Below are 23,712 nucleotides of genomic sequence, written 5' to 3' on the forward strand. Positions count from 1 at the left end.
GGAGCGGGAGGTCTGTTAATGCAGACTTCCGATCCTGCTCCTTGCGATGCACGCGGCAACTGCTGCTGTGTTTGGCTATAGTATATAGTGATAGGGGTTATGCTGCATTATTGTCAATGTTTGCTTCAGTATATGGTGATAACGGTTATGCTGTACCACCGGCAATGTGTGCCTCAGTATATAGGATAACAGTTATGCTGTCCCCCTGTCAATGTGTGCCTCACTATAAAATGATAACAGTTATGCTGAACCACCCTTATTTGGAAGTGCTCATTGACACCTGCTTAACCTAGTGGATAGCAGGGAGAAGCAGACCAAGAAAGAAGAAAGAGAACAGAAGAAATAATACAAAATACAGAAGAGCAAGAAGAGACAACATAAGAAGCAGAGCTGCAGAAAAGGAAACAGGGACAAAGAGACTTTGAGAGAGATTGTGAGATAGTGTAAGATGGTATGAGAGAGTGTGAGTGAGAGAAAGTGGAAAAAAACAATGAAATGAAAATTAAACTGCAGATCTCCCTGTAGATCTGCTGGTCTGTAGTTGGCTGTTTCAGGCTACAATTTTTATGAAGTGGTACTACATTTGCCAACTTCCATTTGGAGTGTGAGCATCCCCTACTCACACTCCAGGATCCATTCATCAAATTTTTCACTGGAGACAGTGATCTCCAGCCATGCCGTCCACATGGCCTTATAGGACATCATTCCATCTGGTGAGAGCTTAACAAGATTATACATCACTCTAGTTTTCTCCACTTTGTCAATCCATTCAATGTAAGAGGGGGCTTAATAACCAATGTTATTTTGGTGCCCCCAGTTACCCTGGTCTTCAAGTAACTGTAGGAAGAATCCAGAAAGGGCTGTGAGGCTCCCTGATGTTGACTGTGCTTCATTTGGAAAGAGGCTTTCTCCAAGCCCTTCTGCAGGAGAAGCTTAAATGGATTGACTATTCAAAGTGCACAATTATGACCTAAAAAATATGACCCTCTTACAGGTTTATTCTTTAGGGAATGTGTGATGAATAAAGCGCAAAGACAAGTGTATAGAAACAATACATATTGCTATTGAATTAGGTCATTGGTTTTTGGTTGTAAAACATATAACATACACAAAACATAAAATAATACTAAACAAAAGGAATACTTATGCTTACTTAAAATGATGATATAGTTATTTCAACTTCTCCTTCATCCTTTGGAAGCCTCTCTCAGCTCACAGCATTCTCGTGGACGCCATCTTAAGCAACTTTGTTTTGAGTCTCCTGATCCAGAACACTTCTGTTCATTGCACTCTCCTTTTCCAGACTGGCACACACACCAGGACAGGCTCTGCCACACCGACAAACAAACACACCAGGACAGGCTCTGCCACACTGACACCTAAACACACACACCAGGGCAGGCTCTGCCTTATTGACACCCAGACACACACACCTGGACAGGCTTTGCCACACTGACAAACACACATACCAGGACAGGCCCTGCCACACCGACACCCAAGAACACACACCAGGAGAGGCTCTGCCACACTCACACCCAAACACACACACACACCAGGACAAGGTCTGCCACACTGACACCCAAACACACACCCACATCCGGACAGGCTAAGCTACAACAATAAAAAATATATATTTTACACACTGCTTTGTCATTGACCTCCTCTTGTGTTTTTGCCCTTTGTGTATTGCCCCCAGCCAGCACTATGTAGATTTATGTCCCCAGCATGCCTCTCACTTTAGTATTGATTTATATAATGGCTCCAGCTTGCCAGATAAAATGCTGCCCTGACTAATTGGTTCCCTTCCACAAGTCTATATGTTCCCCATACTACAGGGCAGCATTTTAATTGGGCTGGTCAGCAACATGTAAAAGTTAAATGTCACCTGGAAAACACGGCCGATGTGATCACCCTAATGCCCCCACACACTTGTGTATTGCCCCCAAGCTACCCCACATTATATATGTATCCCACCACCCAGCCCCCCTTTGGTATTGATTTATGTGTTGCCCCCAGCCAACACCCCCTTGTGAATGAATGCCCTCAGCCAGCACCCCTTTGTGAATGAATGCCCCCACACAATTAAGTATCATATCAGCCCTGACACCCTGATTGCATCCACGGAATCTGCCCAATACCCATATTGGAAGCATATGACTTGCCACCTTTGCCCTCAACCAACCTGCCTGTGTGGCATCCTAGACTCAAACAGCCTCCCTGTGCAATGCCCCCTACTTATACATCCATGCGATCACACACATATTCATTCATTTACTCATTCACATTCATTCATTAACTCATTCATATACACATTCATTCATTCACAGGTACTAATCATTCACAGATACTCATTAATTCCCTCATTTACAGATAATCATTCATTCACTAATTGACAGATACTCATTCATTCCCTCAATCACGCATACTCATTCATACAACCTCCCCCACCCCCTTAACTGAACTGCAGTGGTCGGTGCAGCTTGCAGACTTCCTTTGGGGCCGTTGTGTCTAATTTCTAACCCACAGCTGCTGTGGGTTTGTTGTTGGTGACAGCGTTGCCAATTTGGCCCTGAAGCAAAGCTACACTGTGGTGTATACTTATATGTTGTTTTATATCAGCGAGATGCTTTAAGGTCTTCAACTGGTAAGTATTGGTCTTCGTGCTCGTCTTCGGAAAAAAATAAATCTTCGTATTCCGTGAATATTCGCCCGTTCCTGTCTTCTCTTCGGGCGAATATTCGTGGACATTCTTCGTGTTCGTTTTTTCCGTTTTTTATAAGGGGTTAATACGGGGTTAACGCGTACCACAGCAGCTCTGGCGCCAGGAGTTTAACTGTCCGTAAGAGCAACTCTATTGGTCGCCAGCAGGGGACTCGTCTGCCATCAATCAACACATTAACATTGAACATGGTTCAACAAAAATTATCCTAAACCGGTTGTAAGATACACTATGACCTCAACAGGTTAGTTTTGAAGCTGACAAATATTAATTCCGAAAGTATTTTGTAATAAGCTTGAGAACATTCAGAACAAACTTGCTGTTCTGACTAAAAATCCTGGAAATATTTAGCCTATTTAAAAGTCATGAAATGATAGCATTGCCCATAAGGTAGTCATTAGAGAACAGACCAGCCTATTGGCCATTTTTTAAATTAGTCCATAAGTCCACTTTTAATTATTTTTTATGTAGACTGGTGTTGAAGGACTTGATAAGCTTTGCCATAAAACATGTACAGTACAGTGTGTTTTTTATGTGAAGCAGTTTTCTAAATCTGGGATGGCTACCTACAATGGTGAAGGAGAAATATTAGTGCAATGTTAAGAAACATTAAGAAAATATATTTCTCCACCCCACTACATCACTACTATTACCACCACTACTACTACTGCTATTTTCCATAGAGCAGAGAAGAAAGAAACATTAAATATGAATACTTTCAACCCTTCAAAAATCTTGCCATAATATCTTGGCAATCAGGACACCTGCATGCAAGCAGAACATAATCCTATTTTGGTAGTGGATTTTTTTGAAGAGGGAGGAGTAATATCATTGCGAGTTATGCAAGGCTTTCAAACAAATTCTTGGCAGTTCAAACGCTGAAACTGGCAAACAATAAAAAAAATTCTATACTAAAAGAGCAGTCATCTGAGAGTTCAACAAAGGCATAAGAAAACAACAAATCTTAATAGACAGCTGCAAAATGTAAGTACTGGGGTATTTAGGGGCACTTTCATATCATCATAATATCATTGGTATGCTAGTTTACATATGTTTCCTTGATCCTGTTTTATTAGCTTTTTCTATTTTTATCAGTCACTTCAATGATGATTGTTTAGATTATCACTCCCTTTCAAGGTGAAACCAAGGTTAAAAACAGCTTGACGTTTATAGTTGAGCTGCAGTGAAATTTCATCTATATAAGTATATAGGGGGGCTCCAGTTAGCCAGAGCCAGAGAGTTTCTAGGTATGCATTTTACTGCTATGGCAAAAGCATACAAATATGATGTTATTAGCAGGGAGGGGTTGTAATAGTTGTATGATTGAGAGTTATCCCCTCGCCTAAAGGTATTAAAGAATGTAAAGCTTGTATTGAATGCAGTGGAGTATGATGGGCCACTGGTCAAAAACATGAGCAGAAGGTGGGATGGAACCTCTTACTAGCTACAGGTGTTCGGAATGGGGCCCGTGCCTTTATGGTGCTCAATTAAATGTTAGCTGGATGATTAAAGCTGTAGATCCTAACGTTTTGCTCACTGCTCCTAATGTGTTTATATATATATATTTATATATATATATATATATATATATATATACTGTGTTTGCATTTACAACATCAAAATGAGAACAATGTATATAACATATATATCTATATCTATATACAACATCAAAATGAGAACAATGTATATAACATATATCTAGATATAGATATATGTTATATACATTGTTCCCATTTTGATGTTGTAAATGCAAACTCTTAAGTGCTTTATAGAATCAACACCACAGTTAGTTGGCGTGGATGTCAGACTTCATATATGTATATATTTCTGGATAGGTACAATCTTCTAGAACCCATGCTTGTGTAAAAAGAGCGACCACAAAGAGGGACAGTTATGTTTTATGGGGTATGATTAACATGGATAGGGGCGAGGCTTCACCAGAACTTTTTATGTAACGTTTTGAGGCATTAATAGCTATTTACAGGCCTAGACTGGCCAGTTGGCACATGAGGAGCAGATAGGGTGCTGCAGTGTATGTATAGTCATCGGCTAGATCTCCCGCAGCACGCTACATAAGCATAAAAACATAACATATCTTGCCATCAGCAGCATTTTCTTCATCAGTGCCACAAAGTGCCAGGGCCACCTTGTTATACCCAGTCCTATAGCATATATATATATATAATTACATATATATATATATATATATATATATATATATATATATATATATACATATATGCGACTAAATAATGTAAGAAAATTATGTAATATATTTTTTATACTTTTATTTATAAACATATTTTTGCTGTTTATATAAAATATTATTATAATAATATAAACAAAGGGCAAATAGATCCCAAAGTTGGGCTTTTTGAAGAGTTTCTAGGGCACTAGAAAGCAGTCATTCTATATGCAAAATACTTCTGTTTAAATAGTGTTCAGATTTCACCCCTAACTCGAGACTTATGTAAATGTACACAATAGGGCTGTATTATGATTATTGCAGCTATGCTTTAACAATGTCGCTTATCCACACTACGTATGCAAATAAACATAGGTTAATGCATTTGATCCCCGTAGTGACAATGTAATTCAAATCCCATTAAGTTGAACATCAGTAATCATACAGAAAGAAATGTCTGCGTGCATGGGTTTAGCTAAAGGGCTCCAGGAATTAGAACTGATTAGCAATGGAATGGTCAATAAAAGTTTTCTATGGATTGCTGGGGAGACAACACCACTTACAAACTTTGCACTAAAATATTTTTATTTATGATGCCAATTGTATTTATATGAAGCACTTATGGACTACAAATTAGTTTTTTTGTTTAAAATCTATTAATCATACCAGACCACATTTTTTCAAGAGCACTTAGATGTCAGCTGACAATGATGGGCTTGGCTGATTTACTTGAGAAGCTCTGGAATCCAGCTCATTAAGAAAGCTCATTGCTTTTTGTGATTTTATTTCAATGTTTATTTGATCATAGGACATATCCATTTTTAATATATCAGAATGGCATTGGGAGCACATTTTTTGCACAGTGGTTGGCCTTTACTTTTAAATTTTGGTGTGCAAGACTTACGTTTTCCTGGACTGGTATGTTTGAATATGATAGCGTGAAGGAATGAAAAGATTAAATGAAAACTTGACTTGGAAACTCGGCGCACATTATGTTTGATGCTGTAGGCATACGTGTACAAAGTGGTTAAAATACAAGTTGCTGTTACTCTTGTAATGTAGCATAGACCGTACATTACTATAGAGGTCTACTCGAAGGGATGTGGTCTCACCTTAGTACCCCCCTTAGTCATAAGCCAGTCTTAAATGTTCATTTGCAACTAGATATTCAATGTTGTAGCTATTGACTCGATTAAGCATTGCTAAAGTATACAAGTTCCATCTTTTCAATTGTGTTAAGAAATGTTACTGAAATCTCAGAGCCACCGCGTTTCCCTATACAATATAATTATTTTATCTATACAATAGTATTGCTTTAACTATTTGCTTGCACTATAAAAAAAGTGTAGTTGTCAAATTATGTCATTGACTAAACTGGTTGGGAAGAAGTTTTACCATAAATTGAAAACATTATCAGATACACATAATTAGAATAGTGGAAACAAGCGTTAACACTACTTCTTTTATGTTAGAATTTGTTGCACATATAATTCATTGATATTGTAACACCTTGTAACACTATTCAATAGAGAGGAAGAGCTTGCAGGAGAGTTGTGGTTGCTCCTCACTTAACTTTTTATTATAAAGGCTCAACCCCAGTAAGCTTCTGCTGCTGGAAGAGCTTGGCTAGCCCTGTGTAATGCATAATTAAATCACTAAGCTTTTTCCAGTCCAATTAGCCATTGAATTATACAGGGCCAGCACAGGCCTTCTTACAGGAGAAACTTGACAGCAAGTTGGCCCCTCATTTCATAAGTGGATCAATAACTTTAAGATGATATGGTTGCATCATGTGTTCCGTTAAATTCAATTGCACATACAAATTTATTGAAAAGGTAAAAACACAAAAAACTTTTTTAAAGCGGCAGTAACGGCCATTTTTTAAGATTACAATTTTTATTGACCATTTACTCCCTGTTGGTGTTATTGAATTTTAATGTTGTTTGACCTGATTTGCTTGGATAATTTAAGTGTTTGGTATCATTGCAAGTGTTTAGTTGAAAAATACCAATTCATTTTGAATTGACAAATGTCCTATTTGTATAAACTTTAACACCCTTCGAGGTTATATTGCATAACTTTCCAGGATTCCAGTGCATCCTGGCATGGATCTGCAGTTTGTAGGGGTGGGCCTGGTGTTTCACTGGTTTAAAGTTAAGTTATTAATGATGTATTAAAGGTATTCTTTAAACAATTTTAAGCATTTTACCCTGGTCATACTTTAGATACCAAGGAGAATGGCACAGAACATAGCAGTAATTGGTGCTGGAATCAGTGGTCTTGCGGCTCTTAAATGTAGCTTAGAAGTTGGTAATCGGACTGTTTGCTTTGAAAAAGGTGATGACGTGGGTGGACTATGGAATTTCATGGTAAGCAGTTTTATATGAACTTTATCAAATTTTAACTAGCAAATGTGTGTTTTCTGTCTTTGCTGTACTGTAAAGTTTAGTGTAATTTGACCTCCCATGGTACAAAGCTGACATACAACTCATTTTGCCTCTATTTAGAGAAATTGAAAAATAAATATAGATATATAGATGCCAGAGAGAGATATGTGTGTACGTAGGTACAGAGTGGTAACAATTATGTAGAGACAGCAAATCACACCTACTAACAAAAAAAAATGGCACAATACGAACAGTTATATTTTTGGGTTCATTTATTGCCCTCAATGAGAGGCATTTGCATTCATTTTTACGTTTTCTGCTGTTATATATGTGTGTGTGTATATATGTATATGTATGTATGTACATATGTGTGTGTTATTGTGGTGCTTAGGCCTTGGCTATATCAAAAGCCACTGTGATACATTCATGGATCCTGAAGAGTGGCTGTCCCTCCTAAAGAATGGAACTGGCAGTTAGAGGAGATGAAAACAGAGGCCTTTCTAACGCTCCATTAACATTAAAAAAAAATGTGCATAAAAGAATGAAAGTGATTATCTGAAAACACAAGTAATAGCTAAGTAACATTATCGGTTATGGTGAAAGAGAGAAAAAAATTACCCATACCAATGTTTTCACCTATTTATAAAATATGGCAGGATCTTCATCAAGGCACAGAATGGTTCCATGAATAATGTGACAGAATGACCTGTCATACAAGGCCCCAAGGTAGTCAGAGATGGATCCAGCCTGGCTGCCAAACAAAGATTGCACAATGGAGTTCCTGCCATCTTTGACTACATTGGGACCTTGTATGACAGGTCATTCTGTCACAAATAATATAATAATTCTGTCATTATCCGCTTATTGTGCTTAAATAAATACTTATGTACAGTACCTTTTTTATAAATCTCGGCAAGATTTGTAACATTTGAACTTTTATTAATCACTTCACAAATATATTTTCTTTATTTACAAACAGGACCATGCAGAGGATGGAAGAGCAAGTATCTACCGTTCTGTATTCACTAATGCTTGCAAAGTAATGATGTGTTATCCTGATTTTCCAATACCAGATGAGTACCCCAATTTCATGCATAACAAAGTCTTTCAGGATTACTTGCGCCTGTATGCTAAATATTTTGACCTGCTGAGGCACATCCAATTTAAGGTACGTAGAAACATAGAATTCGGGTGCAGATCCAAACAGTGGCATCTCCAGTAATGATATTAAGGGGACAGGGACAAAAGTTGGGGGCAATTATAAAATATACATGTATACACACAAATTATTTGCAAAAACATCTTATAAATTAACAAAATTCTGATAAATTTACTGCTCTCGGCACCACTAATTCTACGATGCTCCTCTGCTCAGGCTGCCTATCGACCAAAATTCTAGCACAGGCAAAGCATGCAGAGTCTTTTATGTGGCCAGTGACTGCATCTCCACAGTGGCCACACGTCATAAAAAGTTGCTGGCTGAAGTTCATAAGCACCTTCATGAGCAAGTGTTTTGTGTAAACTTAATAGGACATTAGGGACAATTGGATGGTAGAGTAGCCTTTGGCGCTCCAGGGGTTGTGTGCTACAATCCCCATTATCCATGAGCAGGTGTTACTTCATATCAATATACAGTCAGCCAGACATAGACGTGATACAGTGTAGCTCATAGTAAGCCTGACATATGTGGTACAGCATAAATCCCAATATTATATATTGAGCCAGACACTGATGGCTGTACTGCATAACTTCCATCATTGTATATGATCATTATTTTATATTGAGCAAGACAATGTCAGCGGTACAACATAACTAACATCTTTATATAGAAAGCCAGACCCTGATTATGGTACAGCATAACTCCCATAATTGTACGCTGACTCTGATGGTGGTACACCACAACTCCCATCATTATTTAGTAACAGACACTGGTACAGCATGACTCCTATTGTTATTTAATAAGCCGGACACTTAGGGTGGCACAGAATAACGCCCATCGTTATATAATCAATCAGACATGCAGTTGTACAGCATAACTCACATTGTTATATAGCAAGCCAGAACGACAGTAGTACAGCATAACTCATATAATTATACAGTGATTCTGACACAAAAAGTGGTACAGCATGACTCCTATCATTATATAGTGATGTAGACACTGAGGGTGGCACAGCTTGACTCCCATCACTATATACTGAGCCAGGCACTGATAATGGTACACCATCACTATATACTGAGCTAAATTTTGGTGGTATAGGATAACTCTCATTACTAAAAATGTGTCAGGCAAATAGCTGCGCAGCATACTGCAGCTAAGAACTACCCTATCTATGATGCTCAACAAATATCACAAAAGTCTTTTGGCTGGCTGGGCATCATTGGGTCTCGCTTACTCTTACACTCTTTTTCAATGTCTTCCTACCTTCTTAGCCGACTGCTTCCATATCCTTGTCTCCGCTTCTACTCTTGCCGGCGCTGCTTCTTCTTTATTTTTTTTTCTTCATCCGCTTCTCCAGGGTATCAACTCTGTTGACCAGGCCACAAAAGGGCAGAGCCTCCGGTCACACCCACCCACCAAATGGGGTGTGCTGTGACCGTTTTGGGGGCAGTACTCCAAGAAGCCAGAATATTGCAGACGGATTTGCGGAGGAATAGAAGTGTTTCTGTATCTCTCTTTCTCCGCAAATCTGCGTTATTCTGGGGGCTTCTCATTTTTTGTTCAAGTTACCAGAAAGAAGCCTTTACTGCACCAATGCCACAAAAAAGCCTGCTTACAATATGCCCTACAACACCTTGACACGCCTCACAGCTTCTGGCACACTGTAATTTGGAGTGATGAGACCAAAATAGAGCTTTACGGTCACAAGCATAAGTGTTTGGCGAGGGGTCAACAAGGCCTATAGCGAAAAAGATGATCATCCTCACTGTGAAGCATGGTGTTTTGGGGTTGTGTGAGCTCTAAAGGCACAAGGAATCTTGTAAAAATTTATGGCAAGATGAATGCTGCATTTTATTAGAAAATACTGGCACATGGGACGCACGACAATGACCCTAAGCACAAGGCCAAGTTGACCCTACGGTGGTTACAGCAGAAAAAGGTGAAGGTTCTGGAGTGGCCATCACAGTCTCTTGACCTTAATATCATCAAGCCACTCTGGGGAGGTCTCAAATGTGCAGTTCATCCAAGACAAACAAAAACTTTGCATGACCTGGGGAATTTTGCCATGACGAATGGGCCCAGGGCCGGACTGGGAAGGAAAAGCAGCCCTGGAAATATTTGGATAGCAACCCCATGTATTGTATCGCGTGGTCGACCTCTTGTGCCCGCACGCCACACCCCTTGCACACGCCTATCTCAGCCACACTATTTACCATACAAATAGCTATAAATCATTATTTTTAACCCCTTAAGGACAATGGGCGGTCCCTAAACCCATTGAAAACAATGCATTAAGGGGTTAAAACTATTAACCCCTTCAGGACCGGAATTTTGATACTAACGTGTCGCTAAAGGACCGGAGCCGTTTTTGTGTTTTTGCCATGTCTTTCTTCAACTGTAATTTCTCTCTTATCAATTGGTGCACCCACACAAATCATATATTGTTTTTTTTAGGACAAGTAGGGCTTTCATTTGAAACCATATTAAGCTGGGTAGTACATTGTTTTGTTTGAAATAAACTGGAAAAAGTGGGAAAAAAATGAAAAAACTCATTTTTTTACAGTTTTGTATACATACAAATTGTACACACATTGAACCAATGGGAAAAAATTATCCCAAATATATTCATTAAGTTGTCCTGATTTGGAAACCACCCAACATGGCCAGGATTTTCATCTATTTTGCCCATTATAGGGCAAATATTGCAAGGCATGCATCGCGTTTTTGAAATGTAATTTTTTTCAAATTTGGCATGGTAGTCTAATAACTGCAATAGTTGTCACAGATACTGATTATCCCCCCAAAATTATATGTTTATGAAAAGTAGATAAGTCAAGGTGTACAACTAGGGTCATTTTGACACTTTTCAAACAGGGATTTTATCGCCAGTTGCTGCCAAATTTTGAGGTATTTTTATATTTTTTTGGTTTTCTTGCATATGTTGCAATGTTGCTTTAGATTTTATATTATATTTTGTATAGAATATGTGCAACTGCAGAAAAAAACACCAAATTGTGTTCACCAAGATCCCCTGATTCCAACAAGACCTCACATGCATGGTTCATGCATTTTTTGAGGAAGCTATGAGGGCAAAACTTGAACATGTGCATTTACATTTTTTTAAATATTTTTTTTTATCAGATTACTTGTAAGTGACAGGTTTAGGCCGCTGACATCAATCAGGGAGACCGATCAATAATCAGCGACTTAAAATGTCACCGACAAGTGATCAGGTAATAATTATGATTTTCATTTATTAATAATTTGTGTTTTTTCATAATTACTCTAGATGACCCTTCTCTCTTTGTAGAGCAGGGTCATCCGTGGGCTGCCATAATGATCCGATCACTCCTATTGGCCAGGAGCGATCTGATCAGCCCAGCCCAGCATTTGACCTGGAAGCACCCTGGACTTTCAGGTCAGTGCTGTTATTTTTTTTTTTATTATTATTATTTTATTAATTTTTTTTTTTAAAAAAATTTTAATTTTTTTTTAATTATTATTATTATTATTATTATTATTATTATTTTTTACATTTTTTTAACTCTTTCAATGCTGATGCTCCATTGAAGCACAGCATTGACTGATATTTAGTCCCCACAAGCTTGTGGGGACTAATATTAACCCCTGCAATGCTGCGATGGGGGTCATACACAATCACAGCATTGAAGGGGTTAATTGAGGAAGAGGGGGTAGGGGTTAACTGAGGAAGGGTGGGGGGGGTCTGGTCTCCACACTCATGTGGAGACCAAAGAACCCTGTCTCCCTGTCCCTGAAGCTGCCTCTGGCAGCTGGGACACAATCTCCAATAGACTGGAGATTGTAGGGGAGGAGTCTCTCTGATCAGTCCTACAGGACTGATCAGAGGACTTCTGGGGGGGTCGTTTTTGCTGTTGCTGGTCTGCCTGGGCTTTCAGGCAGACCACCAGCAGCAGAGCCCCCTACAAAACGGGAATTAACCCCTTCAATGCCGCGATCGCGGTATTGAAGGGGTTAACACTGCACTGACGCTCTCATGGAGCGATCAGGCAGCAGGGGGGTGTTGGATCAGGTCCCCACACTTGTGGTGATGTGGGGGCGTTTTTTGGAGGAGACGTACCTGGTACGTCCCGGTCTACCGGTGACTGTTAACCAGGAAGTACCAGGTACGTCCCGGTACTGAAGGGGTTAAATTGTTCCTTTACAATAACATAACAGAATACCAAGTTATTATTAAAACTCCAGAACCAAGAGTTAAAAGGTCCAAATAAGTACCTGGGAATGAGATAGAATGTGATGGGATTGGGAATAATCAGTACACTAAAAAAAGTCATTATACACGGGACACCTGAAGCCACAATTTAGTGCCATTGATAATATATGCAGAGTGAAATAGAGCAAATAACCCAAAACCTTTACTTTTCGTCTCACTGATCTCTGGGCCTAGAAAGTTTTGTCCTCTGAAGTGACTAGAAATTCAGGAGCGTGTTTTATCTCTGGATAAGTAAACATTAAATAGTTCTGTTTATTCCCAGAACTCACACAGAATTCCCAGAATTCCCACAGAAAGTAAAGTTCCAGGAAACAGATAACCAAATACACACAGGGCAAGCTCTGCCACACCGACACACACACACGGACAGGCTCTGCGACACCCAAACACACACAGGCTCTGCCACACCGACACCCAGACACGCACACCAGGACAGGCTCTGCCACACTGAAGCATAAAAAAATTATTTTCTACACTGTTTTGTCATTAACTGCCCCTTTTGTATTTTTGCCCCCCACAACCTTGTGTATTGCCCCCATTTGTGCATTTATGCCCCCACAACCTTGTATATTGATTTATGTGATGCCCCATCCAACCCCCTCCTTTGTGTAATGATGCCTCCACCCCTTTTGTATCGGTTAATATGTTTATATTTATTTTGTAATGCCATAACCCAGCCACCCCTCTTGAAAATGGGTCCACTTTCCTATAACCCCTAACTATTTTTTTGGTAATACTTATTTTTTTCTTTTTCCCTGCTCTGCTTGCCAAGACGAACACCTTTTGTGAGCCCGCCCCCTTGAATGTCATGTATTCAAAGCGGCCACCTGGCCGCGAAGTTCCAAGCAGCCGTCGTGCAGCTATAAGACCTCCTCCACCAGCCGCTATGAATGTGGTCTGCCAGCCTATGGACTGGCTGTCCCGGTTTCCTGGTGGGCCAGTCCATCCCTGAATGGGCCTCTATACCACCTGCAAGAATTTGGAGCCTCATAGACAACTATAACAAAAAACTGGGGACAATACACAGTATTAAGAACTAAGAGTATGCAGACTTTTGAACAGGGATCATTTCATTTTTAATTTCTTTCTGTTATAACCTACAGTTGCATATGAATCCCATAAGAAATAAAAGAAATGTGTTTTGCCTGCTCACTCATGGTTTTCTTTAAAAATGGTACATTTATTACTAATTCTCCAAGGGTATGTAAACTTCTGATCACAACTGTATCTATTTTTCCCTTCATTATTAACATAAGAAAAAATGGATCTAGCCATATTGGCACGATATAAGTTACTTGGTAACAATAGATTTTTTATTTTTATTATTATTAAAAACTTTAAAATACTATGCATCTTGGTTAATATTTTGTTTTCTCCATTCTCCATTTTAGACAGCTGTAGTTAGTGTGAAAAAATGCCCAGATTTTCAGGAAACGGGCAAATGGGAAGTTGTTACAGAATGCAATGGGAAACAGAAATCAACCATCTTCGATGCAGTGCTTGTCTGCACTGGCCATCATGTGTATCCAAACCTTCCTCTGCAGTCCTTTCCTGGTAGGCTTCCATTACTCTTTTATTACCAGGAACTATTTCATAGTGCATACATTACATACTACAACATTTTAAAATTTGAGTGTTCTTTCTAATTGGAAAGGGGTATGTAACTGCCCCCCCCCCCTGCAAAAATACATTGCTCCTATAATAACGCATTACAGGGCATAAACCTGGACAGTTTAACCAGGATGATAAGCAAACTTTAATACATTTTATTTTCCAACTTAAAGGGGGTCGGTGTAAATACCATAACTGAACCCAGAATATGACTTGCTTACATGTTTGTTGTACATTTTATGAAGATATTGCCCTATGTGATTTATCACATACTCCATATCCTGATAAAACTTTTAGTAGATAGTTATGCCTTTTATCATTAAATAAATCAGATGTTCTTTCAAACTCATTTTCCAAATGTAATTTAATCAACTATGTATATTTTTTCTTGTAACCTATCAGATAAAATCATTTCTGTGCTTCTACTTCCTCCATTATGCAGAGCTATAGCTCTTACTTTACTTAACAGAAAAAAAGACCCATACAGAAACTACTGGGATGATCCATAAGCTTAACAAGGTCATTATGCATCCATGAGGTTTTCTATCCATAATTTAGCTATTCCGCTAGGAATGATTAGATCCAACTGGCAATAATAGAAAAAGCACACAATTTTTTTTTTACTTGCTGACGTGGAGCCAAGGAGGAACTGTCAGAAAAAAAGTTGGTGAACAATATTATTGTATTTAGAATTTATATTTTTTTCATTCTAGGCATTGAAAAGTTTAAAGGACAATACATGCATAATCGAGATTATAAGGAGCCATCAGGCTATGTTGGAAAGCGGGTACTAGTAGTAGGATTAGGCAATTCTGGAGCCGATATTTCTGTTGACCTCAGTCGTACTGCTGAAAAGGTATGCAACATAACGGATAAATGCATTTTTTGGATCAAAATGATCCATATTATGCTTAAGAGGTAAGTCAACAGGAACATATGCAAAATACACAGTACTGTATGTAATATTTAGACTTGCGCGTTCGTATTTGGGAGAACATGAAAACAAACACGTTGTTTAAGCCGAATAACGAACAAACTAATGTGCGTCTTTGTTTATCCTACGCTATAGAACCAAATGTCATATAGATATACTTGGCTAGCCTATTGGTTAAGACAAAATACCTAAATATCTCCCAGCTAACCTCCGTGGTCCCTTCCCCCATACAAGTCGCTCTAGCCTTTAAACCAGCTGCCCTTCATTGGTTGATGCCAAACAAGCCCGATGCCAAACAAGCCCCCTGCCAGCAACCACTAGAGTTGCTCTTATGGCTCTTTGAATCCTGGCACAATCCTGCAGATTCCTGTATTAACCCCTGCTATACTATGGAAGACTTAGGCTAGAAACTTGGTACAAAACAAAGAGAAAATTTTGTCTGCTCCAACCTGAAGAATACATCTTCAATATGACCATGCTGGCCACCCACAAAACACGTGTGTTAGCTGTTGACTCTCTGTAGTACAGGGTAGTTATACGCTTAAGTCTACTGCCGCGCCCAGGAAAAACTGCATTCTTGGTAAATGTCCAGTGTGCTTTATAGGAAATTAAGCCTTTTATCTGTGTCCCCTCTAAGCTATTGGCAAAGTCTGTATAGAAATTGGATTACAATACTGGTATTCCAACTCTGATGCCAGAGTGTCTGGTTCAAGATACCATAACAGTGACAAAGGAGACAAATTAAATCATGCAGTTCAAACATCTTTATTCCATTGATGAAACAGATTTATACTCTTTATTCAGACATCTGTCCTAATCCTCACCTAAAGGAATTTATTAACATAAACAATGTAGATAGACTAGTCCTAACTTGTGACACCTGCCTTTCACATGTTTTTCCCCTTCTTTTTTTTTTGTTTTCTGCCTACAAAGTTACTTTTTCCCTTACTCCCAAAAAAATCTATAGCCAGTAATACCAAACCTACAGCTTTCCTCCTGCACACTCCTTGCTGCTTGTTTCTCCCTTGCTGGGTGCCTGAACATGGCATGCATTCGTGGCAGGGCCGGCCGAAGACTTAACGCCGCCTGGGGCGAAGTTTAAAACGCCGCCGACGCCGGGGGGGGCATTTTAAACTTCGCAGACGCCATAATCTACGATCCCCCCCCCCCGGTACTTACCTTTAAACAGTCCTGCGGCAAGTCTCCCTGCTCTGCCACGGTGCCGGCTTGTACTGCTGAGCGCCGGAAATTGACGTCACTTCCGGTGCTCTGCATTACAAGCCGGCACCGGGACCGAACAGGGAGACTCGCCGCAGAGGAGAGAGAGAGAGGGGCGCCGAGCGGTTAAGCGAAAACCACTCGGCGCCCCCCTCTCTCTCTCCTCCGCTTCAAAAAAAAAAAAAAAAGCGCTTGGTGCGGCAAAGTGCCGCCCCTTCTAAAGTGCCGCCTGGGGCAATTGCCCCAGTCTGCCCCATTATAGGGCCGGCCCTGATTCCTGGCACACAGTGTCAGTGAGAGAAGATCATTGCAGGTGCTGAAAGGGGACCACTTCATGGGATAAGTGAGAGCTATGAGCCTTTCACCACTCCCAATGTTCAGGAACATTTACCCTGCAGATAATATAGCCTTGCATAGGGGACATTACACTGTTGGACACCAGTGTGTGTATGTATGTATATATAATACACACCCACACACAAACATTTGTGTGGGGGCGCACTGCGCCTCTCACTCCCACAGCATCATTGAAGCATCTTTTCATTGGGACGCTGTTCAGAAAGTAATGTCATGGCAAACCTGAATTGCAGATTGCAGCAGCCCCGCAGCGGTATACGTTCCGTTCTATTGCAGAGTGCGTTTTTGGAGGGCTGACGTATGATTGTAAGTTATGTAGTTTTGTATAGTATTTATCCTTTAGATGTTGGAACACTTCTCCTGTAGAAAAGACATTTAAGTAAAATCTCTGAATGACTGCAATTACAGGTACCTGTATTTCTTTTTTTCGCATTGATGGTCATGTTATCATTGTGTTGTATCACTCTGTACTATGTCCAGTCTTATGCTTACCTTTATATTTATCTGGTCAGTTACAACCACTCTGTATTAGCTGGTGGTCCCACTCAGTCATTCGATTTAGTCCTCTTAGTCATATGTTACTGTAACTTAGGAGGCAGCTTTTACTCTTATGCAAGAAGTTTCAAGTCCTTTAGGTCATCTCATAGGTATTTTGGCTCTGTTTGTTAGCCAGCTGCCCATCCCATGCAAGATTCCCCTCCTCTTCAGAGGTTGTCCCTTGAATTAGGAGTTCATGCCTCATTTCACTATTAGCTAGGCCGTCACACTTCTGCTCTATTGCAGAGCCTGTTTTTTAGGTAATCCCAGGTTGTATGTCCAGGCGCATGATAGTACCCTAATGAGGCACCTTTCTATCGTTTGTAGACATGTTGTATCTGTCAGACCAAGAAGACAGGTTCTCGCTTCCCTGTTCACCTGCTTCAGATATCACTGCCTCCCCATTGCTCGGAGCTTGAAATATTCCTAAACTGATAGCTGAATTATTAAAGGACAACTGTGAGGAAAAAAATGATTCTTTAAATTCTATTAACATCAAATCTGTTGTAAAACTTTAATACATGGTTATAAGAAATACCCTTTTTTCCAGCTCCATCCCTCTCCATACAGCCTGCTGTGCCCATCCATATTGAGTTATATGTCTCTGACGAAGATGCACGTCTGTTTGACTTTTTGCTCATGTGAGGCGGCAATTTTGGTTACTGGCTATAGAATTACAATGAGTTGCGGTGGCCATTTTGGTTATTGGTTATTTTGCACAGGGCTGTTAAATAGTCGTACACAGAGCTTGAGCCCAAACTCATCTGCTCAACTATTCAAATATAACAAAGTAACTTTACCATAAAGCAGCAGCAACTGGGAATATCTCTTGTTTGTTTAACAGTAAAACTTCCCTGAACACATTTATTTAATGAATAAAACAAGTCCTTGAGGTGCAACATGGGTGCAGGTGCAATTTATGGAGGTGCAACATGAGTGCTTCCGCATCTTCTTCCACATCTGCATCTTCTATCTTCTCTCTTCGTCCGCCTCGCCATGGACATAACCAGGCTACTTCTGTCAAAATGGTGGAGCTTTAGTGACATCATCTCCCCGATCCTCCAATTGGGGAGAGGACATCACCGCAAGCCCCATCATTTTGCACTCCCGTGAAATGAGGGCAACATGGTGGTGCTTGCAGTGGAGGAGGACGTCACCACAGCGCGTTATGTTCGCAGAGATTCAAGACAAGAAAGAAGATTAAGGATTGAAGGGAGAAGATGCAGAGGTGGTCAGCAAAGAGATTTTTAGAGAATGAGAGACCGAACAAGAGAGAAATGTACAAGAGTAAATGTGGACCCACAAATGTCAGGCAGAAATTCAGAGCTTTTTGCTGCGTTGTCGTTTGATTCTTGGGGCTCTGGTGTTGTCTTCGGAGCTTCCTACGAATTGCTGAATTTACCAGAATTCGGTAAATTTGCAATTCTTACAAATCCGAATGCACAAGTCTAAATAATACCACTCATAAGAAATATCTTAGTCTCCGAGCATTTTGATATGAGGAACACACGCCATGATTTGGAAGTGGTTGAAAATTATCTGAAACCTGGCAAATGAACATGGTGAGTTTTCATAGCTGCATGTTGAGCAAACCCTGTCCTAAAATAATTTTACGAGTCTATGGAAATGACAAATGTTTTGGGTTCAAAAGATGTCATATTTTCTGGATGTTTTTCAGGTATGGCTCAGCACAAGAAGTGGGTCTTGGATTATGAGCAGAGTTTGGGATAATGGATATCCCTGGGACATGGTTTACTTGACTCGCTACCAATCCTTCCTAAATAAATTCCTTCCAAGAGCCCTATCTGACTGGTTGTATGAAAGAATGATGGAAAAAAGGTTCAGTCATAAAAACTATGGTCTGGTGCCGCTGAACAAGTATGTTTCCTGTGATAAATTGTTATAACTTTGTCTGCTGTCATTACAGCTTCTACTGGGAGATGGTTCCATTTATTTACCACTCTCTCAGTAAACAATACAATGATACAACGTTATACAACAGCTTTAATTGGTTAGTTTTTACATCTGAGCCAGATGTTTTTAGTAATTTAACATGCACACCATGTACAAAAACATTTAGGGACTTTTCAAACAGGCTATTGACCATACAGTAACCATGGGTGCCATGTCTAGTCATATGGTAAACATGACCCAGTAATATATTATTTCCCAGTAATAAATATTTCCCAGTAATAAATCAGTTTGGGTTGTGCGGCTTGATATTCACCCTTTAAAAATAAAAACAACAAAAGGAATAAAGGTTTTTCATTCTTTTGAAGAGTTTTTTTTTCTCTCTTCCAATCAAGGAGTCTAAGGAAGGAGCCTGTATTCAATGATGAAATAGCCACCTGTATTACCTGTGGTACTGTCATTGTAAAACCCAATATCAAAAAATTTACTGAAACCTCTGCTGTGTTTGAAGATGGGACCATCATCGACAACGTAGACGTAGTTATATTTGCCACTGGTTACAGCTACGCGTATCCATTCATGGATGACTCCATTGTGAAGAATAATAAAAATAAAGTGTCTCTCTACAAAGGAGTATTTCCTCCAAAACTTGAAAAACCTACACTTGCTGTCATTGGACTAGTCCAGTCTCTAGGAGGAATTCCACCAACCTCTGATGTTCAGGCTCGTTGGGCTGTCAGAGTTATCAAGGGTGAGATACCATTAAATGAAACAACTAAATGACTGAGGTTCAATACAAATGAGATGTTCTAAATTAGTGATTGTACAGTATTTATCAAAAATTTAACATGAGCTTAGAATAATGTTATAAAACTTTTTATAGCTGAAGAAATGTTGCCAAAAACGATAATCTCACCAAAGTTAAACAGTTTCTGCTAAAACCATATACCATGTGAATTGTACATTGGATTGGATTCAATCTGAATTTACTTACATTTACATTTTACATTTGTAAAGGAGGCATGAGATGTGTTTTCCCCTGAGTGCTAGATGTTTTTCAGTTTTAGGAATTCTTGGGATACCATAAATATGGTTAGAACATCCTAGAGATATATGCAAAACAATATTGACAATATCAGTCTTCTGTGTGCAATTCGCCTTGCAATACAAAAAATGAGTAACTAACAGTGAATGGCAACATGTTATTTTTAAAGGAGAATGCAAACTTCCGTCTAAGGAAACAATGACCAAAGAACTAGACGAAGAGGAAGGCGAAAAAAAGAACTGGTGAGCTTAAAGTTATACTCCTGACACCTGTTCTTAGTGTGTATTCATTCTTTTTCTTACTCCTCAAGTATTTCCAAATACCCTTGTGCTTTAACCACAAAATTGTATTTATATATATATATTAGTGCAGTAGCCCTTGTATCAATTGAACAAACACATTCAACTGCTTTTTAGTTCATCTTGAAATAAAGTTTTTGAATTCATTCATATCACCTTTTTTTTTGTTTTGTTTTTTTTTTCTCCAAAAGGTTTGGTCGGGGTGAGACTTTGTCAACAGATTATGTCACCTACATGGATGAACTAAGCTCATACATTGGTTGCAAACCCAACCTTCCTCTTCTTTTTCTTACGGATCCCATGTTGGCATGGCAGGTCCTCTTCGGACCATGTAGCCCTTACCAGTTTCGATTGACGGGCCCTGGAAAATGGGATGGTGCAAGAAATGCTATTTTAAATCAGTGGGACCAAACAATTCAGGCCACGAAAACTCGTGTGGTGTCTTCAGACGCAGAGTCTTCCCCTTTTACTACATTAATCAAGTTGCTCTTTATTCCTCTGCTCCTGTTTGCTGTCTTTCTGGCATGGCCATAACTGATTTGCAATTTGGGGGTTTTGTATATCCAAATATTCTTATTACTGCAACTAATATAGAATGGTCTGTTCACCTGAAATGCTATACTAGTTGCCATAGTGATAACACTTTCTGTACAAACCTCCATGGTTTTTAATAATAATTTTATAATGAGTGCTTTTAAACACATAATTTACAATTTTATATTGATGTGATGCTTAGACTATTTTATTAACAGTTATACATTCTTTACTGGCTAATACAAGATTTAGAGTCTGATTTTGTTACTTTTTATTTTGTCAGGCCTAACAGGAATGTGAGACCACAAACTTTTATTATTCAATATATTAAAACCTGCATTTATTAATATAGTTTTCTGTTAATTTTGTTAAGTTTTTTTTTTTTTTTTTTTTTTTTTTTAACCCAGTGTGTATTTTAGAATACAGTGGCCATGTTTTTTTTTTCTTTTCAATACAGTTAACATACATTAAATGAGTGCTCCCTTCCTGTTTTTTCTATCTTGCCTACATAACGTGTACCCATTTGTTAACTGCCCAGTCGTGTGTCTCATCCCACCATGTTTCCGTAATGCCTATTATGTCATATTGCTTAGTGTATGCTATTGCTTCTAGTTCCTTGCATTAGTGAGCATACATTTAATGTTATCATGGGTCTCTTGTGTTTTATGTGTTATTATTACATACATCCTCTGTTCTGATCTTGCCCCTTCCACAATCTCCGTCCCCCAGTATTCAAACATTATCCATTGTCACAAAAATATTAGGATATTCCTCTGCTATAGAGAATGTGGCTAGAAACATCACACTGATGTGCTCTTCCTTATCCAGAAAAAAAAAATCTACAAAGAAAAATTCATGCCCACTCCACCAATTGCATTATGTTTTTGTCTACCATAGGTCCAAATGAGTAAAACACCCCCCACACACACACACATCCCATTATAACAAGTAGTCTACAACTGATCAGCCATAACGTTATGACCACTTACAGGTGAAGAGAATAACACTAATAAGATTATCATAGCACCTGTCAGTGGGTAAGATACATCAGGTCACAAGTGAACATTTCGTCCTCAAAGATGATGGCTAGACAACCGGGTCAGAGCATCTCCAAAAGTGGTCCAAGGAAGGTAAAGCAGTGAACTGGCGACGGGGTCATGGTCGGCCAAGGCTCATTGATGCATGTTGGAGGTAAAGGCTGGCCCGTGTGGTCAAATCGAACAGACGGGCTACTGTAGCTCAATTTGCTGAAAAAAATGCTGGTTTTGATCGAAAGGTGTCAGAACGCACAGTGCATCACAGTTTGTTGCGCATGGGGCTGCGTAGCCGCTGACCAGTCAGGGTGCCCATGCTGACCCCTGTCTCCTGCCAAAATCCCCTACAATGGGCACATGAGCATAAACACTGGACCATGGAGCAACGGAAGAAGGAGGCATGGTCTTATGAATCATTTTCTTTTATATGACGTGGATGGCCAGGTGCCTGTGTGTCGCTTGTGGAGGAAACAGTCTGTGTGAACACACACACACATCTATGTGAAAATACAGCACCTTTTGCTCCAGATGTCTGATCCCTCTCTGTTGGAGCCTGGTTCCAAACCCTTTGTAGTGCATTACTGTGTCAATGTATTACAACTTGTAAAATCTTACACACACACACACACACCCACGCCTTCCCAAACACAAAATGTTTATGCATTAAATTTACATTTAAATCCCATTTTTAAAGACATTTTTCATTTCTTACACCTCTGCTTGTAAAACAGGATGGGACGCCATGTCCAGTGGAGTTACAGGTGCTTGGGTTGGAAGACTGACAAAGTGGATTTGGGAGTCTGTATCCAAGGCAATCTGGGGTCATTATAATAAGGTCTGATATTAGTGGGTGTTATTTGAGGTATCATGGGGGTTCACAATCAGCACCCATTGGGTTGCTAATGTTGATTTGCAGTTGGGAGGCCTCTGGGTTATCTCATTCAGCCTTGTCAGCCTGGCTGTTGGGCCTCAGCTTTTAGTTCAAATTAAAATGCCCAAGGAGTTTGTGGTTTAGCATGCTATGCAGTGGTGGAGGAGGAGTACCTGCTCTTGTAAATGGAGGAGGCCAGTGTCTGGTAAGCTTGTTTTGGGCCCTGTTTGTCTGACTTCGAGGTTTCATTTGGCACCATGTTGTTAGGGATATTAATGAGACAAAATAGGCAAAACCAATATTTTATCACACACGCAAAATAACGACGCTACCAAATATTGTAGTACCACATCCACAATATTAATTTAAGGAGATACCCTATATTTTATCTCCGATCCTAAATCCTTTCAGATCGCCGAAAATTATAATTCAAATTAGATATATATCACAACGATAATCAATCAAAAATATTATTTATTGTGAAGGCAATTTATAAAATCTATATATAAGTCACACAGTGCAGAATACAAAATACAAAGTTCTTAAACATGTCAAAAATGAATCAATTCAAATACGGTATATTATCGATAATTATCAATATGAATTACTACTGTATGAGTCTAACACACACAATTAATTTCCATCCCACTCAGCAACCA

The 23,712-nt window shown here is 39.4% G+C and overlaps 1 protein-coding gene across 1 annotated transcript; it reads left to right on the forward strand.

Moving 5' to 3' along the window:
- The first annotated feature begins 3,482 nt into the window (after positions 1-3,482).
- LOC128500436 (flavin-containing monooxygenase 3-like) lies at positions 3,483-21,499 on the forward strand. Its single transcript, XM_053469598.1, has 9 exons — positions 3,483-3,703; positions 7,130-7,273; positions 8,271-8,459; positions 14,094-14,256; positions 15,027-15,169; positions 19,038-19,237; positions 19,666-20,021; positions 20,485-20,557; positions 20,806-21,499. Exons 2-9 carry the CDS (start codon positions 7,142-7,144, stop codon positions 21,146-21,148), a joined length of 1,599 nt encoding a protein of 532 aa, XP_053325573.1. The 5' UTR covers positions 3,483-3,703; positions 7,130-7,141; the 3' UTR covers positions 21,149-21,499.
- Positions 21,500-23,712: the final 2,213 nt, after the last annotated feature.

The sequence above is a fragment of the Spea bombifrons genome, chromosome 6 (genome assembly GCF_027358695.1).
Source record: "Spea bombifrons isolate aSpeBom1 chromosome 6, aSpeBom1.2.pri, whole genome shotgun sequence".
NCBI classification, from domain to species: domain Eukaryota; kingdom Metazoa; phylum Chordata; class Amphibia; order Anura; family Pelobatidae; genus Spea; species Spea bombifrons.

Excerpts from the sequence above, each read along its gene's own strand:
- LOC128500436 (XM_053469598.1), top strand. The coding sequence starts at position 7,142 with ATGGCACAGAACATAGCAGTAATTGGTGCTGGAATCAGTGGTCTTGCG. Across the intron at positions 8,460-14,093 it reads TGAGGCACATCCAATTTAAG|ACAGCTGTAGTTAGTGTGAA; the intron begins GTACGTAGAAAC and ends TCTCCATTTTAG. Across the intron at positions 19,238-19,665 it reads GGTCTGGTGCCGCTGAACAA|GAGTCTAAGGAAGGAGCCTG; the intron begins GTATGTTTCCTG and ends CTTCCAATCAAG.